Source organism: Scatophagus argus, chromosome 17, assembly GCF_020382885.2.
Source record: "Scatophagus argus isolate fScaArg1 chromosome 17, fScaArg1.pri, whole genome shotgun sequence".
NCBI lineage: Eukaryota > Metazoa > Chordata > Actinopteri > Scatophagidae > Scatophagus > Scatophagus argus.
The window spans coordinates 4,762,146-4,782,294 of record NC_058509.1 but is presented as its reverse complement, the minus strand read 5'-3'; the positions used below and the strand labels follow the sequence as shown (position 1 = coordinate 4,782,294).

The window sequence follows — 20,149 nt, the reverse complement described above, 5'->3', positions numbered from 1 at the left end:
TGGAGTGTCTGTGGACTGTTAGAGAGAAGTTAAAGGAGGACACCAGGCCTGCTATTCATACATTTTCCAGCAAGCCTTTTAATAAAAAAAAATAAAATAAAATAAAAAATCAGAGTGTGCATCTGTTTCCGCCATCGTCAGCGATATCCACAAGCCAGCTCTCTCGGTGACAACTTATTTTATGTTTCATTATGGTGCATGACACACTAAAGGTGTTGTCACGGCCTGCCAGAAAGAACTGATTTGATCAGAGAGCGCTAACAGGCCAGTGGAGGTGCTGAATCAGAGGCAGCAGAGAGTTGGCTTCTTAACAATGTGGGAAGTGGTGAGAACAGATTTTGTTCCTTGTTAAGAGGGAGCGGAAATGCGGCCGTCGGATTTGCGAAAACCGTCTGTGAAGGGAGTAGTTGAGTGTCTATGCAGTGTTGAAGCAGTGTTATAGTCATAACTGTAATTTGCTGCAGTGTATGTAATCATATTTCTATTATTTCCTCAGTCTGAAAGCCTAATGCCCTCTGTGCTTTTGTTATTTTAATATTATTTTTAGATCCACAGCTGTATCTGACTTGAAAGAGATACATATACTCCTATTAATGGCAGACAAATGTAATATATGCCAGATTTTTATTATTATTACTAAAATAATAACAAACAAATAAGCACAGTAAATATTTAATTTTATAAAAAACACTTAAGATTTGAAACCAAATTTCTTAGGCGCCTGTTATTATTTTGATCATCGCACATTTTGACATTTGACTTTTCATTACAGTCCTTTCAGCACAGTAATCAGTAGTAATCTGAAAATAAATCAATAAATAAGTTATTACTTTGACTTCTACCTGCTGCACAACAACAGCTGCAAAATATCTGACTGGATATTTGTGCACGTCACTGTAGGTCAAAACGTCAAATCGTGCAGGAAAATTAGCTCAGTAGCTTCACTTTGGTCCTTGCAGCCCCTCCTCCCCTTGCGGCATGAGAATTCATTTATTTTAATAGTCGCCCATCTGCATTGTCACTGAATATGCAAAAGTAATTCCCGTCAATTCCTGCGCTCTATTAGATGTTTTATGTATGACTCTGTAACAGCTGGCCCAGCGCCGTCGTTAACTTCAGCTCTGTACATTTCTCTCCTGTTTGAATTCAGATCCCATTTACTTCTGGCAGCAGACAGCGGAGGACGTCACGGTGTGCGTGCGCCTGCCCGAGGGCGTCTCCAAAGAGGAGGTGCAGTTCAGGGTGACGCCAGACGACATCAGCGTCGGAGTTCAGGGTTTCCCTCCTTTACTGGAAGGCCGGCTGTATGCGTCTGTAGACCCCGAGGCCAGCACCTGGATCATCAGAGATGACAAAAGGTTTGCATCCTGTAACAGCAGTGACATAAACCTTATATTACAGCAGAGCCACAGACCATCAACCCGAAGGAGCAGTTTTTACGTGACAGCACGTTTTCTGCGCTTGTGTTGAGGTACCTTTAAAGGTAGTTTAAAAGTGTGAAATGGAAACTGTTTTGATGTGGTGAGACAATCAGGCCTCCAACTGATTTGAAAAAAAAGTATTCGGCTGCCTTTCAGGGGTTAATATTTTCGTGATTCGTATTTGTTTTTTACAGCGCTGAATCACGTATGTATAGCCAGGATTTTCCTTTGCACAACTGAACGTATGTTAGCGCTTCATTTTCTCCTGGGGGGTCCTCGTGGGGTCTCTCATGGCAGATTGCTCCCAGGTAATAAGCCAGGCCCAGAGCAATTCAAGAAACCCAATACTTCAAATCATCGCCACTTAAAAGAGACGTCTCGCCTGGAAGGCAGACCCTCTCTTGGTCTGCTTTCAGCTGGGAAGGAGAACTGCTGACCTTGACTGGGGATGTAGTTGTCAAGTCGGTGAAGGGAAAGCTTAAAAATAAACTGACGGACCAACACGTCCTCTGTAGGACGTGCAGTCGGAAGAGATTTCGACTGGCAAAACTTTCTCGCGTGGTGTGGCCAACGGCAGGCAGCACAGGAAATAGTGTTTGTAAACATCTCATTCCTCATAGAAGGGAAGGAGGAGCGAAATCCGGTCGTCCTGACGACCAGCTCTGTGCGGGCGAGACGCCAACGGTGGATGAGATCTGCCCTGAGATTTTTTGGCGTTTTAAATAAAGTTAGCAAAGGACATCCTCCTGTTATTGCAGTATATTGTACAACCAGCACTGAGTCTCTGTGTATCCGGTTCAGGTGGGCAGTTTGTCTCAGTTGTAACACAGTGGAGCAGCTCTTTTTATGCTTATTAAATGACACACACTGTGATTCAGTGTTGCAGAACAATAAAACATAAAAAGAGGCTGAGGGACTTGAATATATATATATATATATTTTCGTAATAAGCATTAAATCTGTTGATCAGGTAGTCAGTCTGAGATGAGTCATATCTTCCACTTCAAGACCTTTCATTTTCATCTTTCTCGGTGCTCCATCTCTGCTTCCTGTTTCTTCAATAGAAGTCCTCCAACGCTTCAGAGTAAAAACATGTTACATCGCCTGTTTGTTACTTCTCTGGCTGTGTGTGTGTGTGTGTGTGTGAGGGAGAGAGAGAGAGAGAGAGAATATGCCTGCGCCTGTCTGTCTGTCTTGTTGTGTGCAGAAAGAAAAAAAAATCCACAAATAATTTTCCTTTGTATTCTATAAGCTTATCCCTGCTTATCTGCCAAAGATAAAATCTGTCGGCGTGTGACGTTGGGTGGATGGTAACTATTGTATGTGTGTTTGCATCCAGATGCCCTTTTAAGCTGTGTGTTTTTCAGAAATTCAGACCTTCGTTCTGGGTATTGACTGCGTTTTCTCGCAGATACACAAAGGACATTATGGCAGCCAATCAAAATCTAAAATAAAATATACAGAGTCTTGCTGTGAAGAGTTTAAATAAAAAAAATAATAATATGCATTTCCCTTTGGCAGGGGAAAGCATGTGTGTTTGTGTGTGTGTGTGACTGCATCAGAAGGCCTTTTACAATGTAAATACAGGAGGAAAAAAACCCACCCCACTCGTAATTGTTCTTATTGAGCATGTTTTTCCATACCAATGGGTGATGCTCTTCACGGACAGACGGCTGAGGACCATCCAGCTCTCCTCTGTCACAGCACTGAATTAAGATGCTGCCCTTTGTGTCTCTTTCCTGTCTTCTCATTGTTTTCTAATTATAGTACGTTTTGTAGCATCGCGCTGTACAATAGAGTACGTGTGAAGCCGGGCCTCCGACAGCCCAGGTTTGTAGTCTTAGACTGGAGCTGCAACATGTGAGTAACATGTGACATTGAAGCAGGAGGTTGAGTCTAAATAATAGGTCTAAAATAAGAACAAGAAGAAAAAAATTCTCAAAACCAGATAGGATTAATGTTTTTCCCAAGAACAATATTGTTGGTAGAGCTGAAACCCGAAGTAATTATGAAGTATGAAGTCAAAGATTACACTTAATTGTTATAGTTTTCTTAAATTTCTGTATATCATCAAAACAGAAAAGCCATTAAATGAATGAGTATTGTACCAGGGTTGGGCTCAGAGTCGCATTTGAATCCGGCTTTTGTTAATACGTTAAGGTGGCCGACTTGACGATTGCTCCTACTGGTTAAAATGAAAACCATCAGTATCAGCTGATAATTTCCTTTGATTCCATAATGGCTAAGATGAAACTTTTGGCTGTGATCTAATTGGTTGGCTCCACTCTCTAACACCACTATGGCTGTGAGTGTTTCTGCAGTCTCAGTGTGACCAAGCAAGCCAACTTTATTTATAGCACTTTTCAAAACAGAAGTCCTTGCTTTACTGTAAGATGAAACGGGAATAAAAACCAGAAAAATGTGCCCTGAATTACATGTATGTATTACAGCTACATTACCCATGATCAAGTAAATCTGCATAAACAAATTACTTTGTGTCCGTCGGTCTGATTTTGTCCAAAATTTCAAATCACATGCTTGTAATCATTTGCACATGCGTACTGTGATGCAGTTAAAACTGTACGTTGGGCTTTTGCACAAACACACAGGAGTTCATTGTGTTCTCCTCCCTGAGTAGAAGACTGAGAGTGATGCACTGTGACTGAATATCCTCACAACCTCTGCTGGCAAAATGTGAGAGTAAATCACTCCGGGCAAAATGCACATTTGCAAACATATGTAAAACTAGGAGGAAAATGTTATTCTAATTTATTCAGATTTTCCTCCTCGGATCCATAAAGACTGAGCTTCATTGCCATAATTTAGTGAAGCAGTGAGAGCTGATGAATGGGCTCACACGTCCTCTTAATGGATTCGATGTGTTCAAACAGGATCGAGTGTATAGATTTAATGTGTGGAAAGACGGAAACACAGCTGCAGTGTATGAGGAGCGTGTAATCTGCGTTTGTGCAGATATTTGTAGTCAGTACTTAAGGGCTCTTTGTCAAAACCAACCACCTGACCACGATCGCTGGGTGATTTGAATTTCTTAGCTGGACTTTAAGGAGATTTTAGGGTTTCGCTTAAAGATTAAGTTACTAATTATTTTCTCAATTATCAGCTTTTTACTTGGTCTGTAAAACACTTTAAAAACCGTTTTAAAAAAATACCTGTCATAATATACATTTTTGAGCCTAAAGTGACTTCATCAAATGTCTTGTTTTGTCTGACCAGCAGTCCAAAACCTGAAAATATGAAAGCAGGAAGTTCTCACATTTCAGAACCTTGAGCTATTAACTGTTAAAGTCATCCTAGTTTATAACATTTTTGTAAATATTCACAAGGTCTCCATCTTCTTGTAAAACTCAAATTTATCTAAAACTAAGGCCGAGTACTTCACGCATGCTGGTGTTGCAGTTATTTTGATGTTTTCACAACTGTAGTCTGAATGTCAGGACAGCAACTTATTGTATAGATGACATAAATTTAGCTCAGCAGAGTAACATTTTTACACTTTTACCTCTCAGATGAAGTAACTGCTACTTCCAATGATTTCAGTTTTTTTGTATCGATGATCTCTTCCTTGTTTTATTCTGTTGCTAAACCTCAAACTTCTCAAACTGAGGAACATAATTTGCGTCGAAACCAAATCAGACGTCGGCCTGAGTAACTCTTCGGGTTCTCCTCTGACCTTTCTCATCAAAAGTGCATTTTAGCCCACCAGACTGCTGCTGATGGGCTGTTTACTGGTTGATTGCATCATTCTCATTTCAAGTGCCCCAGTCACTGTGTACTTCATGGAAATCAGACTCTCAGGCACTTCCTGAGATTGTGCAACCCGAGATTGTGACGTTTAGGGGATCAGTTAAGTGAGCTTTCTGTCTTCAGGCTTGATCATTTAGATGTTTACGACTCACTGATAGTCGGCAGCTTTGAATGAGGAGCATGTGTTTACCTCCGACGTGTGTGTTTGTTTGTTTCTGAATGTGTGCTCAGCCTGGAGGTGACCCTGCAGAAGCGCAGCGAGGGGCCGACGTGGCCGGAGGTGGTGATGGGCGACACGAGGGGGGAGTACGTGATGAGCGAGGAACAAGCTGCCGTCATCCACGAGAGGCTGACACACCTCACCTCTGAAGACCTGGTACACTCACTCACTCTTTCCGCTATGCTGTGCAGTATCTGTTCATCTGTGCCGTCCTCAAAACAAACATCCTGCCTACCATCCATGTCAGTTATGCAAAACTTAATGGAATAGTCCAGTTACGTCCAAAGTTATAATAATTTATGAATAATTTCTTCTGGAGTTTCATGAAAAGACCATTATAGGGAAACTAAGGTGATCCTTCCAGGAACTGAACCCAAATACAATACAATAAATAACAAACACTTAATAATTACAATTAATTTATGATTGGAAACTAGTGTTTTTTTTTAGAATTAGTGTACCAGTTAAATATTTATTTTGCCTACAATTAATACCAACTTACCCACCTGTAAAATTGTGTTGCTAAATTATGTGATGAGCAAAATCCACAGTCTAGAATAGTCTACAATAAATTGTTTATACTTCAGTATTGGTATATCTGGTAATGTTGTCAATTTGTAGAAACTCACCTGAGAAATACTTGATGAATAAAATAACAAGATGGAAGCGTCAGTCAGTATACTTTGTCACATTTAAACAAACCCAGTAATCCTATCCTGTCAACTGATTTAAAATGGTTTAATACACTCAGACAAGTTAAAGCAGTAGATGTCTTGGTGTTAACATGACTTTTATTTTCACGGCGTGTATTCTCTTAGCTCTTAGCTCCTATTGATAAATGTCTGCTCGAATCACTGCGGTGTTAAATCACTCAGCAGTGTGTGTTTGGAAATACTACTCGCACATAAAGCTTTCACGACGCACAGCTTTGGCTCTGCTGTGTTTTCTCTGGAGGTTTTCTCATGACCTGCCATACGTTCCTTATTTAAGTTCACCCTTCTAGCTTTAGCATCCCTCCCTCCTCTGAGGCCTCTCATCTCCGTCCTTTTTCCTCTTCACCTCCTCCTCCTCCTCCTCTTCTTCGTCTTCGGAGTTACTCTCAGTCTCATGCTCAACAGCATTTTTAGCCACTTCCTCTCTCAGCCTAACGCTTCATTAGTATCATCTGGACCCACTCGAGGCACTCAGTGCAAATCAAGCCTTTTACGTGCTAATGCATGCAAAACAAGTGTGACCACAGTTTCTGTCTTGTTTTTTCCTCTTCCTTTTTTTTCCCATCCAGAATGGAAACCCTGACAAAGACAAGCCCCCTTGTAACTCTCAGGAGCTGGAGGACTGTGATGGGTTCCCAGAAGACAGCTTCAGCCTCACGCACTTTGACGGAGAATCGCTGAAACCCACTCAGGTGGTGAGTGACTGCTCTCTCCTTCAGATGTGAGCACTCTGATGCTCCTGTCCTTCAAGCCTGGACCCTCATATTTAACACTTTCACTCATTTCTGTCGGCTCCTTAATTCCCCTCAAGCACACAGTTTGGTACCTGATGCTCACCGCCTTTATAAGAGCACGTTTTTATTCAGCCCTACCCCCCCACCCCGGTGAGCAAGCCGGTGCAGGCCTTGCCCTTTAACAAGCCACTTGAACAGAGAGCTCCGCAAAGGCCCACTAAAGACGGAACAAGCAGGCGCACTCGCTTCGTTTTCGTCAGCGCTGCTCGTGACTCGAATAGCAAGAAGCTGAAGCATCATAACTGACAGTTATTATTGTTTTTTATTTAAATGCTCATGCCGCGAACATATTTGTCCAGACCCGCATGGCAGGGGAATCAGGTGGTCGGACTGTCAGTCAAAAGCAACAAGTTATCATTCCTGTTGTTGTTCACGCATTGACTCTTTGCTTCCGCACACACAAGAGACTTGTGTCCAGTCATGAAATCTGCTGAAAAACAGACATTACTGACCAAGATATAAGCCCTGAAACCGCCATGAATGTCCTTCCCTTTGACATTACCTGCCACAAGGTGATGAACACACACCACATATTGCAGGTTGAGGTCATCTATTATAGTTGGAGAAAAACAGGCTCAAGTATTAATAAGAAAAACGTGGATTCAGTAACAGTTTTGTTGAGTGAAAACAAAATTAAAATAAGCTGTGATGTGAGCATCCCCAGACACAACTGTAACAACCTTACCTCTGTGTTTGGGAAATGGAGAATAATGAGCATAAGTGAATGTCTTTCTTTCCTCTTCCCAAAGCAGATATATATCAGTTCGCAAACGCTGTATTCATTTGTGGACATCAGCGTATGCCTATTGCTGATGCTCCTCTTTCACTCTGTTTCTCTGTTTCATTTATCACTTGCACAAAATAATTTCCGGGCTTATAGTTAAGCATCCGCTGTCACTAAAACTCTCACAACAGTCAAAAATAATCCCTTTCATTATGTAATGAAAGCCTAATGATGAGTATTGAATTTGAGGTGCCGTGTTTCTGCCCAGGCTGTGATGAATACAAGCCCTTTAATGGTCCTCCCTCCATTTGCTCTGCAAATAGCACAGGCAGGCAAGCTGCTGTCCTTAAGTAAGGCGAATTGTAATCGTACCTGCGCCATCATCAGCCTTTTGAAGGCCAGTTGGGTCTGTTTGTTCCACATGTGTGTGCGAACATGTGAGTGTATACAGGTGTGTGTGTGTGTGTGTGTGTGTGTATCTCATCCAGGAAGCCTTACCTTTCTGTTCTCTCCTTCCCTCCCTCATTGTATCCGCCTTAATGCTTCAGTCGCTTGCCTGCCCACTAGGACATATGCTGACCTTTTGTATGAAACCTTTCAGCTTAAAATTGTGGCGCCGTCTATTAATTTGGCACCTTTGTCCACATACGTCTCTTCGGTTCGGATCCCAGTTGAAAAGACCAAGAATGGTTTTCGTGCTTGTTCCCCAAAGGGGGAGGATGTGAGTCACATCCGCTGGCCACGTCTCTAATACCTTTTACAATGGAGCGTATCTGTTCACTGTACTTATTGCAGGCTACCAAGGTTTTCTTTCAAAAAGAAGATTTATGAAGCGCTGAAAAGGAGTTTTTTGTGATTTACTGATAACATCCCTGAAAATATAACAGAATTCATTTTAATAATAGAGATCTTGTATGCTGAAAAACACAAGAGATAATACTTGAAAAGTGATGTGTGTTGGCAAATGTGCTTTCAGCCTAGAACATTAAAATGTTTGTCAGCTGGTCCTCAACTTTGGTCTGAAATCTGGCACACAAAGTCCCTCAAGATGAGTTGAAAGAACTTCAATATTTCAGACCTTTTAGTTCTTAGTATTTTGTTTTGTGACCAAATAGGTTTAAAACTACCAACATTTCCATCAGCCTCAGGTGTATTTTGTATTTATTGGAAAATGTTAGTAGGGTAGGACACTGAAGTAAGATGGTGGCCATGGTAAACATCAGCAATGTCAACATTGTTTCATGTTAGCGCTTAGCTCAAACCACTGCTGAGCTGCTAGCGTGGAGGTGGACTATAGAACTATCCAAAGCTCAAATCCATCACACTCTCTGCTTGAAAGTTCAATAATTCACACAAAGTTTGAACTACAACAAGGATGTAAAACTGGTCGCTTTCATGGTGTCACAGGAACAGTCAACATTTCACAACAGCAGAACCCAGATGGCATCTGTGAACACGGGGAGTTGTGTGGTGCAAAATACATAATGATGCCAGCTTTAAACTAATCTGGTTTCTTCCCCTTTGGATCCAGTGACAGTAATTAAATGTGATATCCAAGCGACTGTCGCAGCCAGGGATTTGCTGTCACATATCTGTGATCACATTCCAGGCAGTCGTTTGATTGATCTCGTGTCCTCACAGTCAAACAAAACACCTGGGTGGACTTTAAAAGACAACCAGGTGCAGGTCTAGATGAACATTGTCTACTTGCTGTAAAGGTGGGAGGGAGCAGCAGCAGCAGGCAGGAATATGACAGAAGTGATGACGGAGAGTTGGCATTTCAGCTGTTATTACAGCCGGCATCTGGCCTCTGTGTACAGATGCATTTGTCCTGCTGGCCTCTCACTTCAGCCTCCATCCTCACAGCCAATAAACTCATTGATAAAATGAAATGATTCTTTCCTGTATAGAGTTCAATTACAGTGTTTCATGCTGTGTACACAGTACAATTTATCTTTATCAGAAGTGATGACGGATTATTTTTTCTATACATTGTTTTCCAGGAAAATCGATATGCCAGGTCAACTGTAAACATTAACTGAAAAAAAAAAAACAACCCAAAACCAAAATTCCTCTGAAACAGAAATCAGATAACATTAACCCAATGTTGGATCAAATAATGAAGTGAAACAAAATGGCAGTGTATGACAGATTATTGATGCCAAGATCCAAATCCTTATACTACATACACTATGTGGACAAAAGTAATGGGACACGTGCCCATTACACCAACAGGGACTTTGATGACATCTCATTCTAAACACACAGACAGCTTTGCAGCTCTCACAGCTTCCACTCTTCTGTGAAGGCTTTCCACAACATGTTGGAGTGTTTCTGTCGGAATTCGTGCCCATTCATGCAGTACAATGGACTCAGCCTCTTACTACCCTTCACTGGAAGTAAGGGGCTGAGTTCAGTCCCTGAAAAACCTCTCCTCCCAAAACTTTCATCATTGCATACATAAAACCTGTAAATATATTACAATATACTGGAGCAAACTTTGAGTTGTGCCACAGGGTGTAACATAAAGGAGTGAAATGCTAAAACATGTTCACCCTGTTCTCTTTCTGCTTTGTAGATGAATTAAATATATTTAACAGCAGTATCCACAGGCTTCAGTAAAAGCCCCTCTGGTCCTTAAAGAGCTCAGCTCACCTTTCATGTTTTTTTATCGCTCTCTTCTTTGAATAGCTGTATTTCGCTTTCACAGGTAACATAGGAATTAGCAGGAATTTAGATAGTGGATTTAAAAGGTTAATCCGGTGCTTTGTTCTCCTTCTGGCTGCTGTATCTTCTTCATTCAGTCACGGCTTTGTAAAGAAAGTAACACTAAAGCAGAATAGGATTTATTGTTATGTTTATCTTGTTAGTTTGACTCTGACTAAATTGTTGTAGAGGTTTTGATTCTTATGATTGGCCTGCATCGTACGGTAAGATGTGAACCCTCTGCTGTGCATATCGGACAGGAAAAAATGCAGGCCAGAGACTGTTGGATAAGGTGTGCTGCAAAATAATGAGATAAAAGCCTCATGACTGGATTTTTCTGATTTTAGAATGTGACCATTAACAAGAGGAAATGGTTTGACTTTTAAAGCCTCAGGCCAATCACAGGTAGAGCTCAGCGGGTATATTAGTCATTCAATGTGTGGTCGCTGACTTTGAAAAGGACTTGAATGAAAAAAAAAAAAACCAAAATGGACAAAAGTACTGGAACACCCTTCCATTACACCAACAGGGACTTTGATGACATCTCATTCTAAACACACATTCAGCTTTGCAGCTCTCACAGCTTCCACTCTTCTGTGAAGGCTTTCCACAACATGTTGGAGTGTTTCTGTGGGAATTTGTGCCCATTCATGCAGCAGAGCATTTGTGAGGTCACACACTGATGTTGGACCAAAAGGCCTGGCTCACAATCTCCGTTCCAGTTCATCCCAAAGGTGTTGGATGGGGTTGAGGTCAGGACTCTGTGTGGGCCAGTCAAGTTCTTCCACACCAAACTCATCCAACCATGTCTTTATGGAGAAAAGGTATCTTCTGTAGTGTGTTTAACATTATTGACAAAGAGGTCAGCAGTGGTGCAGTTTTTCTGAAACCAGTATTTAGTAATGGCTTCTTCTTGCTTCTTCTTTTCTCATCCCATTGAAAAGATAACAGGATGTGAGTGCTGACACTGACAGTGAAATCCAGACTTTGTGAGACAGCTGCTGCTGCCTTCCAGAAAATCTCAACAGAGCACAGACCAGAAAACATGAACATGGTCAACCAGGATCTCTCCACATCCCCTCCGGCCAGTTTGAGTATCAGTTTGGGTGTGTGGAGGACGATGACTACGACTTCCCAAACCTTCAGCCGCGTGTTTCAGTAGTTTTAATATTCAACTCTTTTCTTTTCCCAGCGAGTCCTTACACAGAGATGCATTGTTCACAAATTATGACCCGGGCAGCCATTGGTGTCCTTGTCAGTCAAGTCGCATGCAGGCTTGAACAAAGCACGAGCGAACGTTTGCCGCGTGCTCGAAGTCAAACACAAGTGGCAAGAAGATGAGTTTTTAGAGTGGTGGTTGAGTGATGGCTCACTGAAAGGCTCGTCATTGTGTGCAACCATCAACCACCAGCATGTGTGCTGGTTTATTTTGAATTTTCAATGCCTGTCAAGTGTGTGTTGAGACAGGCGGGGAGGACAGCCTGACAGCCTCTGAGACACGTCGGCGGTTGGATTCGTGGGATGTGTGTTGACTCTCAGTGAAGGATCGGTGTGAACAGTCAGATGTCGAGGAGCGATTATGTCATGGCGACGGCCATTTGCTTTCTAAAAACAAATGGAGTCAGACTCAAATAGCACCAAGCCACACACATGTAATTACATCAAGTGCATTCATCAGCGTGAAGTGAATGTGGGGCAAATACATTGACTTCTTACGGCTGTTATCACCATAGTGGCCCGTGCTGAATTTCAAGGTGGAGATCTGTCACAATCGGTCACAGCAGTCTTTATCTCTCCATTTAATGATGGAGATAACCGTGTCACAAAAAGGCTGAAAGCAACAGGTTCCTTTCATCTACATGCCACCTCACATGTAAGATAAAATATAAAATAAAGTGGAACTGAAATGTATTCGTAAGGTGCATGGAAAGAAACAAGGAAAGGAGGAAGGTAGCAGATAAGAGAAAGGAAATGAGGGAAAATGAGAAGATAACAAGGAAGGAAGGTTTTATGGAAAGAAAGAAGTAAATAAAGCAGGAAGGGAGGTAGTAAAGGAAGAATAAAATATATGAAAAACTCATCTACGTATGACCACACGGCCAATTACTTTTTAATTTTATTTATTTATCTTGATTTCTTCTTCCAGGGAGTCCTGGTCAAGACAGCAGCATGAATCGCTTCACATAAAAAAAACAATTTCAAATGTTGCAACACATTCAATACATAAAAGCAGCACAAGGGAAATATTAAAGAAGAGATTCACACTGTTCTCGCCAGTGACAACCATAATGCCTTCCACCTCAAGTCAAGGATTATGCAAAACAGCGACAAGTTTCATCTAATATATAAAAGAGCGCAAGTATTCAACAAAGGGAGAGCTTCTGAGGTGATGGAGTTTTGCAGCTCATTTCCTTCCCAGGCAGCAGAAAAGGATAAAAAGCGATGTTATCAGGCCAGACCAGGGCACATTTAAAAGACTGATTTGTAGTGTTATAGTGTTGTTACAACAGCATATATCAGAAAAATAAACCCTCGTGTCAGTCATTGAAAAATCTGGACTAAAAATTGACCGTCCTGTTAACAGATCATTGGTTTTGAGGTTTATTTATCGATATTTTATGCTGTAGTCACAAGTCAATCAACCCTGATGACCTCTGGCTACGATTCAACAATGATTCAAGAGTGCTGTAATTGAAGCATTGCATTATACCTGCTTGATACACCATCACTGATCTCCAACCTGCTCCTGCACCAGACAGGGATACCCCTAGACAATTACACAGTGAAAGAGGATGACTGAGAGAAGAAAAAAAAATGAACTGCCTTTAATTCACACCTACTCTTCCCCATCTGGTTCGTCTCTCCAGGTGAATCTGGGCAGCCATCAGTACCTGTTCACAGTTGACGTGAACCCATCTGACATGCCGTGCCTCTGCCTCAGACATGACGTGGACGCTCTGGTGTGGCAGCCTCGTCCCGACCAACCCAGTAACATGTGGGAGCACATTGGCACTTTCAACGCCTTGGGTAAGAGCTGCAACTAAACACACCCAGCATATCGCAAGAACAGCACAGAAACATGTGTTTTAATATCAGGCAGTTATACCAACAGTGAATACAAGAGTAGCTGAAATGATTAATCAGTTAGTGACTGAGAGACAGTGGAATCGTTCAGCATGATAATACTCACCTGCATTAAAAAACAATGACTCCATGATGCCCCTAGTGGCCAAAAACTCCATTGTGTGCCTTTAAGATATGTGAAATGTTGCATGACTCACAGTATGAGGGAATGGCCTGAAGGTATGAGCAGCGCTCTCAGCGGAAGCCTATCTTAATTTTCATTTATGATGTATCATGACAACTTGAGTTGAATTATTCATTCTTACAGCAATTAACGTTGTTTACATCCGCTGTCATGCTGCTGCTGCTGTGCCTCCAGTGCTGCAGAGGATGGGAACAGAACGTTTTGAATGGCTGTAATAAAACTGCAGTTAATGACAAGAGGGAGTTTACTGACACTGCTTGTATTCTGCAAGGACACAAAAAGAAATATATGAGGATTGTTTATAAAAAAATTAAAAAAAAACAGATCTCTCTTCTGCTCTGCATATAAACCATTCAGAGAGGTGTGGATAATAAAACGTAGGCTGATAACTTCATTATTTTGTGCCTCTTGAGACTATTGTGTTAATTTGACTCCAGATTTCAAATCAAATACTCCTTCAGGAAGTGTACCCACTTATAGAGTCAGTATCTGTCTTCATTTAATTTATCTGTGCATTTATCTCTCCTCAATGACAGCATCTGAAACTGAAGTTTCATTTCAGTCTTCCTCTTTGACAGGCATGACATCTTAATTTGTCTCTTTTTTTGTCTTTACAAGACAAACACCACAGAGTTTTACAGTTCTGCTCCTCTCTGTTTGGAATACATCATCCAGTTTGATATGCAGATGCATCCGCTGTGATAATTTCAGAAAGGATCTCAGTGGGTTGAAATGAGGCTGACAACATGCCTGTCAGAACATCCAAAACAGGCTTGTTAAGGTGCATTACGAGCAGATCATCCATATCTTCCGATCATCAGAGGTTTGCTCCTGATTGCGCTGGCAACATTTTTGTAAAGCTAATCATATTAGTGTCAGTGACTCGGTTAAGCGACAGTAAAGATGTGCCATCATTGTAACACCCTGGTGTCAGATGGGATCTCTCAGCACACAGGAAGTGGTTAATCAGATTTTAAAGTAAAGGATGATTTGTTTTTCCAGCAGCTGTGGAGACAAAAGTCTCCAACATCAGCCTTTTTGTCCTCCCTTTCATTGTATGAAGGGACGTCTGCAAATGACTTGTTTTGTCCGCTCTGTCAAAAACCAAAAGACGTTTAATTTACGCTCAAGTAGAACAACAAAAAAATAACCTCAGAGTCTTCATGTTTGAGTAACTGGAAGGAGCAACTTTAACATTTAATCAACATTCAGGATTAATTTTCTTTGCCTGAGCTAACTGCATTAGCCCTAATGTGAAAGTGACATCGTGAAACTGAAAGCTCTGATGAACTGAAAAACATTTTCTACACCTGAACGTTTGTTACCTGTACATCTTTTTTTATTTCAGGTACTTCAATGTTTTTTTAACTTGCTGGTTAGCTTTTCAACATTCTGTCATGACATCTCTGTTTCAAGTACTGCACTATGTACATTGTTGTCTAGTGCAGCAAAACTATTCACAGAAAATCAAACACGTTGCATGCCCGGCTCAGCCAGTCCCCTCTGATCCCTTCAGATGGTGGCCTAAGTGTTAGAGAAGCTGGCTGGTTACTGAAATTCCCAGATAAATCTTGATGGGGAAAGAGCAGCTCTCTTTGGCTTATTACCATTAAGGTCCCCTTCAGACAGGCCCTGATGCCCCAGCTGCTCTGGAGAGACTGCACTAATACTCAACTATTGGATGTCTCTGAAGACATCCTCTGAAAGACCCTGTCCTCGTCACGTCTCTTGTCTGCTCTGTTTTCACAGGCTACGTCCAGGCTTCCAAGCGGGATAAAAAGTTTGCCACCTGCGCTCCAAACTTCTCCTACGCTTCCCTGTGCGAGTGTCTCCGCCGCTCGTTCATCTACCGACAGCCGTCGCCCGTGGAGACTGTCCTCTTCAACAGGAAGCAGGGCCGTCAGGTAGGGCAGGTTGCCAAGCAACAGGTGGCCAGCCTGGACTCCGACAAACCGATCCTGGGCTTCAGAGCGAGCAATGAGAGGCTGTACATCTTGACCTCCAGTAACCTCTTTGTTCTAAAGGTCAATAATAATTAGATTAGGGACTCTGTCAGTGTTAGATTTTCTCTTTACCCCCCTCAGAGCGCCATCATTCCAAACTGGTTTGTTATCTGCTGGAAACAAAAACGTCTCTTTGTACGCATGTGTGGTTCAGCAGTCTCGTCATGTTTCACATTGAGAAATGTCTTTAAGATCATAAAGTAAGGACCCGTGTTGTTCTGAAAGACAAATCCCACCAATAAACATTCTGTAGAGCTGAAGTTTTCCAGGATATTCATTAAGAAAATGATTTGAATAATCAAATCACACACTGTTGTTGTGAAATGAATCACATTTGATGATACCGAATGTTTCGTAAATATGCAAATTCGTGAATACAATCGTATAAGTTCCTCCCAGTGAATGAGTGACTTGCTGAAGGCTGGCCGTGTTGCACTGATGGCTGGCTGTAGTATTTTGTCAGATGGTCAGTGGGGAGGAGGACGCTGAGGAAATCCCTCTCCTTGGCTCATTTTACAACCATCACTGTGGAAGTATGAAAGAAGCGAATGTTCATTTCCATAAATTTCCATAAACACGTTTCACACATCTCACTGGCTCCTGTTGCATTAGCCTCAATCTTGGACAGATCAGATGGACTTGAAGCCTAAAATCTCAAGAGGCCTAAAAATTCAATCACGTCTGCTACCAGTTATTATTTTTTTTTACTATTTTATTTTAATCTTCTGGTGGTTAAGGTTTAATGGAAGCACGGCACCTTTCAGCTTGAAGTATAATTATAAATACTGTCGTCGCAGTTATCAGTGTGTCTTATAAACTCAAACAAGGGATGAAGTGCAGTTTGTTTTCTCCACATGCCATCATTTCCTTTTTCCAACTTTCAGAAACCTGATAACTGGAAAAGACCACTCATGCAATCGACCAACGAGATATAAAAAGATTTGGAGGTTGGGGGGGCACGGTCCACTTCCTCTTTTTATATTTTCTTTGTGTCAAAAGAAAAAGGTGAGATAGATAGACACAAGCAGGGGAGACGCAGGGATGAAGGTTATCGCAGGACTGGATCCATAAAGGCAAAGGCTTGAACACAACATCACCTCCGACTCCCTGCGAGAAATAGATTCATATCTGAGTCTTTTCACTTCCAGCTGAAGGCAACAATAAATAGAAGCCAGCGAATCTTAGTTTGCTGTCTGGTAAACCTTGCAAACTTGCACATATTCAGAAATAACAAGAGACCTGCTTCGACCAATTTATCGATCACGCTTGAAAATGCCAGCGTTGTGTGAAGTGGAACATCCACAGCGCAGTGCATCAGTGCGGGTCCCTGTCAAAGGCCCTTACAATGCGGTAGTCTTCATCGGGACTGGCAATTTTGTGAAGACTATCTGCAATTTGTGTGCTCAGCTCCCCCGAGTCCTGGCGGTTTGTGGGGAGGTTTGTTTTGCTCTGCCAAGCCTCACTGCAGGCTGTGGGTAATCACAGTTTTCTCTTTTCTCTGTCGTTGTTTTGCTCAGGAAAATCCAGTTTTACTCTTAGTTCAATTTAATTACTTGTGTGCAATTGAATTAGACTGCACCACTTGTTTTTATTAGCGGTACCAACATCCCTAGATTACTTGAAGGCGGCTTGTCAGAGTCGCTAATATCTCTGAGGACTTGAACAGCTGACCACAGAGAACTGGATAATGAAAGGTAGTTACTGCATTTCCCAAACCTCCATACTGCAGGTAAACACTGCGTCTTTTGAAAGTCTGCTTTTTGAGAAGTTTATTAAAAGGGAATATTTTCTAGATTGACAGCCGTGACTGATTCGAATTTAATCACAATCCATTGGCTGCAGGGTCAGGAAACTTGATCTGCCACCAAATTAAAATCAAGTTTCCTGAGATGACGATCTGCATCTGGCTCACATTTCACCACCAGCTTCTGTGTTTAAATGGGTACACATTCAGGACGAGATATACGTATATATATGTACTTTTACTAATGCACCAACCACAATCAAATAAAGAAGATAATAAAGACTGCTGTGCTGACGTAAAGTGAGTCAGATTACATTTCTTGTATCTGTTATCGTAACATTCATTTTGTCAAGTGTGTATATTATGTAACATGATGCAGTGTGAGAGCTGTAACAAGCTAATCATTCCGATTTAAAATGTGTAGCTGAAAGAGCAGTGTGTGCTGATACACTGTATAGACAAAAGTATTGGGACACCTGACCATTAAGCCAACAGGGACTTTAATGAAAAACAGTCCCATACTACATCTGAATTCAGTAATAAAGCGGTGTGTCCCAATACTTTTGTCTATATAGTGTGGGGTTCTTTTTTTTGTCTTTTTTCTTCTTCTTGTTTTCTTGTACAATTACAACAAAATACAAGGACAGACAAAACAATACGCAGCCCTGCATCACAGAGTGGAGCACCTTTCAACAAGAAGACGATTCAAAGCGCATTAGAAATGAAAAAGGCAATTAAGATGAGACCTAAAAACAAACAGGGTGGTATAAATGACATTATTTGAAATTATTAAAATGGAAGGTAAAACCAAATGAGCAGAAATCAAATTACAGTGCTGTGAGAGATATGAATGAACACAAAGGTCTTAAGGCCTGATTTAAAAAGGAAAAGCTGACTCATGTTCTTTAGAGTCTGATAAATTAGCAACAGTACAAAACAAGGAAGAGACAGGAAAAAGACTAATAGTGCAGTGAAAAAATATTCAAACGATATTCATGAAAGTGCACATTGTGACGGAGGTAAAGTGTTCTTATCTCAGTGTCATGAGGGAACAGCTCTGTATTTTCCATCAGTCTCCAGTCTTACCACTTTAACTTTTTAGTCCCAGCTCAAGTATCTGTTTTTACCTCAGCCTCCAGCTCAAATCCACCCTCACAACCTTTAGGCACATGTAAATAATCACATCTTGCTGTCAGACTCCTGGATTATTCTGATATTCCGGTAAGGAACGACTGATCTACGTCACAGGATCAGCATTGCTGCTGACACTGACTTTACATACGGATTGTGTATTGATCCGGGTAAAACACTGTTTCTGTGTAAGTGTCATAAACATCAGTGTTTCCATGATGAGTTCGTCATTACCAGCTCCGCACAGTGACGTATACAGATATTAAATTTGTTAAACTGCTGGTATCAGATCTGTGCTCTGCAGATTCAGAATCACTATCAGGAGAGAAAACAGTGGGCATGTAAACATCTTTTATCTCTCTCCATTTGCATGATTTGTGTGCGTGTGTTCTTTCTACGCAACCTATGACATAGTTGGTGAGTAAAAACAATGAAAACGATGTCAGATGAAGAGATTATGATGCACATTCAGACATCAAGGTGAAATTCTAACAGCGCTAACTGCAGAAGTCATAAGCTGTATTGTTGTTCTTGGTCTAAAAAGACAGAAACCAAGCAATGAATGCAGCTAGAAACCAAAGTGGGTTCACGGTCAGCCGCTGAGGTACAAAACTCAGTAAAGAAATGCTTGATGCGGAGGAGAAACTTTAAAGGTCATGGGTAGCGAAAGCTGAATAACCAGGTTTCTGGGATGTTGACACATTAAAGGTGGAGGGAATCCATCTAAAATACAGCATGTCAGTAAGGATCATTCATTTCATTCAGTTCGTTTCTCTAGTTGGTGTTTCGTTCTTGTTACAAGCCTGATTTTAATTGACCACGAGTCAAACTTTAAGTATATCTAAATCAAGTGCAGCATCAGTATGTAATATTGTTACTGTGTCATCTTAAGTATAAGGAGAAAAACTGGTTTGTCATTAAAACTCAGCTCCCCGTGATCAACCAGCTTTTCTCGGCATGTGTAATTAGCACTTTTTAAATGATTAAATGATTAAACTAAACAAACCCACGTATTTCTGCAGGAGGAAATCGCTACTGAGTTGATTGCACATTCTTTAGTAATGAAAAGAGCTCCTCCCCGATCGGATCGGTACATGGAGGGAAAGTAATTAAATGTTCTGGATGTCATACCTCCACAGACAGTGAATTCGATTTTTTTCTTTCTTTTTTTTCCTTTAGGTAGACAGGATTTTAAACAACTTTATTTTCATTGACAGACTGATGTTGTCATCAATTACGTGCTTTCAAATTCCATGTTGTTGACGTTCAGTTACAGAAAAATACTGTCACGCTTATGCAAGGTGTGTATTAGGGCACTTTAGGATTTCAAGACAGTCTTTAAATTCCCCAGATATTCTGGGAAATCATTTGATTCATTTCCTGCTTAGATAACCAGTCTTGTGTCTGTAGGGTAAGCAGCCGGTTAGCTTAGCTTACAGCAGTAAGTGGCACAAAGACTGGAACGAGCGCCTGGCCAAGTAAAAGCACCACATGTAATATTTACGCTTTGATTAGGTTAAGCAAAGATAAAATGTGTGATTATTACTTTTGGACAGAGCCATGCTAGCTGTTTCCCCTCTGTTTCCAGTCTTTATGCTAAGCTAAGCTAATAGCCCGCTGGTGGTAGCTTCATATTCATCATAGAGATATGAGAGTGATG

The 20,149-nt window shown here is 41.3% G+C and overlaps 1 protein-coding gene across 1 annotated transcript in view; it reads left to right on the top strand.

Moving 5' to 3' along the window:
* The window catches only part of nudcd1 (NudC domain containing 1), a 28,788-nt gene extending 12,586 nt beyond the window's left edge, over positions 1-16,202 (top strand). The window contains exons 6-10 of the mRNA XM_046417690.1: positions 1,151-1,358; positions 5,418-5,562; positions 6,689-6,814; positions 13,211-13,370; positions 15,361-16,202. Coding sequence (XP_046273646.1) covers positions 1,151-1,358; positions 5,418-5,562; positions 6,689-6,814; positions 13,211-13,370; positions 15,361-15,650 — 929 coding nt within the window. The 3' untranslated portion in view covers positions 15,651-16,202. The remainder of the gene's footprint in view (positions 1-1,150; positions 1,359-5,417; positions 5,563-6,688; positions 6,815-13,210; positions 13,371-15,360) is intronic.
* Positions 16,203-20,149: the final 3,947 nt, after the last annotated feature.